This window comes from Panthera uncia (assembly GCF_023721935.1).
Source record: "Panthera uncia isolate 11264 chromosome B3 unlocalized genomic scaffold, Puncia_PCG_1.0 HiC_scaffold_1, whole genome shotgun sequence".
Taxonomy (NCBI): domain Eukaryota; kingdom Metazoa; phylum Chordata; class Mammalia; order Carnivora; family Felidae; genus Panthera; species Panthera uncia.
Window position 1 is genome coordinate 42,386,292 of NW_026057582.1, and position 2,319 is coordinate 42,388,610.

At 40.6% G+C, this 2,319-nt stretch overlaps 1 protein-coding gene across 1 annotated transcript; it reads right to left on the reverse strand.

Annotated features, from left to right (window-relative positions):
• Window positions 1-1,226: 1,226 nt before the first annotated feature.
• On the reverse strand, window positions 1,227-1,589 carry LOC125910306 (60S acidic ribosomal protein P2-like). Its single transcript, XM_049614090.1, has one exon. The coding sequence runs from the start codon at window positions 1,587-1,589 to the stop codon at window positions 1,227-1,229; it is 363 nt and encodes a 120-aa protein (XP_049470047.1).
• Between the last annotated feature and the right edge of the window lie 730 nt (window positions 1,590-2,319).

A 2,319-nucleotide genomic window follows, 5' to 3' on the forward strand; every position in this document is an offset into this window, starting at 1 on the left:
TCACCCCGCGCCCTACATTCTAGCAAAACTTTTGTTCTTGGCATTCCTTCGCAATTCTCTGACTTGGGCTTTGACTCACATTATACCTTTTCTGCCTCCTAAACCATTACTCATCCTTCCAGACAGCTCAAATATCACCACCTCTGTGAAGACTTCCAGCTCAGCTGCTGCCTCCTTGGTCAGCTAATCCCTCTGTCTACCAGGTTTTCACAGCACTTTGCTAGGACTAATGTTTAGCACTTATTATAAGTTATCATAACTGTTTGTTTACATGATTGTCTTTCCAGCTAGACCACGAGCTACCCAGGGCAGGGGGCCAGCCAAGCCTTAGCCATCTTACAACCTCATCACCCAGTATAGAGCACAGCACACACAATCGTACCTTAATATTAGTTGAATTGAATGGGCTTTTCATTATCACTCTTTTGCAGAAGACTTTTAATGATGAACATTTTGAGACAAAGACATGTCGTGGCGGAATTGAGGGGATCATAGTCGCTGATGTTAAATGGTAATTAAAATGCTTTAGCAAGGGATCATAGTCATTGTACTAAACCATGACTATATTAGTAATTAATGCTAATAATCAATAATAGTACTAATATTGCTATCATCTATGATAATAATTGACTATAATTGTTATTAACGATAGCTATTTTTTATCTACTGAATGCTACGTACCAGGTACTTGCTAATCACTTAGATATAAAATTTCACTTAAACTTTACAACCTATATTTTATCTTAGGTAAGTACATAGACACAGAGTTTTGAGGATAGATCCAGTGCTGCAACCCCAGGAAATGATAGAGTTGGAATTCGAAACCTGACTCTTGGATTCAGTCCGTGCTCTTAGCCATTTTTCCCTTGCTGGAAGAATAGCCGGGTAAGTGTGTCTTCTTTCTAGAGCATTCACCAATTATATGTACTCTAGTTTTAAAAAGTTTTTATTTATTTAAGTCATCTCTGCACCCAGTGTGGGGCTCAAACTCAAAACCCCAAGATCAAGAGTTGCATGCTCTTCTGACTGAGCCAGCCAAGCGCCCCCAGTCACACGTACTATAAAACAAAAATATATGTACTCTAAATGCAGTGGGGTTTCCCTCCAGGGCAGGGATCCTAATCCTTTTCTGTGCTTTGGACTCCTTTGGCAGTCTGGTAATGTTCGTAGACTGCTCAGAACACTTTTTTAAAGTATGTATGTATGTATGTAAAAAAGGGATTTGTTTACAGGACAGCGGGACTATAATGGAACAAGTCAAATCCCGTGTCATTGTCCAACTCCTCTAACTCTTCCTTCTCATCCTTCTTCTCCTCTGCTGCAGCTGGGATGGAACCAGCAGCAGGAGCTGCAGATCCTGGGGAGGCACGGATAGCCACAGCCCCACCAGCGGTCACACTGGCCAACTTGCCAATACCCTGGGCCATGATGTCTTCAATGCTTTTTCCGGTCAACTCACAGATGACCTTGTCAAGCAGGTCGTCATCCACCTCAATGCCCATGCTGTACAGAATCTTCTTGATGTCCTTGGCACTGGGGGGAGGCATTGCCCTAGAGGACGTCAGCAGGTAAGAGGCAATGTAACACATCTCCTGTGGTGTCAGAGACTGAAGGTTTTTTTTTTGTTTGTTTTTAAGCAGGCTCTAGGCCCAACCTGGGGCTTGACCTCACAACCCTGAGATCAAGAGTCACAGACTCTTCTGACTGAGCCAGCTAGACACCCCAGAACATTTTTAATGCATTAAAAATAACAGAATTGCAAAGGAAACCAATTAGCTGAAATATGGTTTATCAAAATAGTAAAAAAAAAAAAAAAGTTGTGATATAGTAATAGGTGCCTTTCTAAATAAATAAATAAATAAATAAATAAAGTTTTATTTATTTAAGTAATCTCTACATCCAAGGTGGGACTAGAACTCAGACCCCGACATTGAGTGGCATGCTCTATCGACAGAGTCAGCCAGGAGGCCCTGTGCCTTTCTTTTTTAATGCCTTAAAAATAAGATCTAGCAGTGAGACTAATAATGACTTTAATTCTGAAGTTTTGATGGGCCTAGACAATATTTTGAGATATCTGCAACTGAAATATGATGAAAACATCTGTGATCTTTCTCTACTCAAGACAAAGTCACAGGTGTTGCTTAAGATACTGAAGTTTGTTGCCTATATTCATAATGGAAGAAAATGCTAAATTTCTCTAAGAGGTGAGTGCAATTAAAGGTGTGATTTTTTTCCTTCCATCTAAGTTCATGGCCCCTTCCCCCAGAATTCTATGCACAAACACCTTGTATATGTGCATGTGGGGATTGGTCCTTTGAA

What these genes read in the sequence shown, in the direction of transcription:
- LOC125910306 (XM_049614090.1), bottom strand. Translation starts at nt 1,589, where the DNA reads ATGTGTTACATTGCCTCTTACCTGCTGACGTCCTCTAGGGCAATGCCT.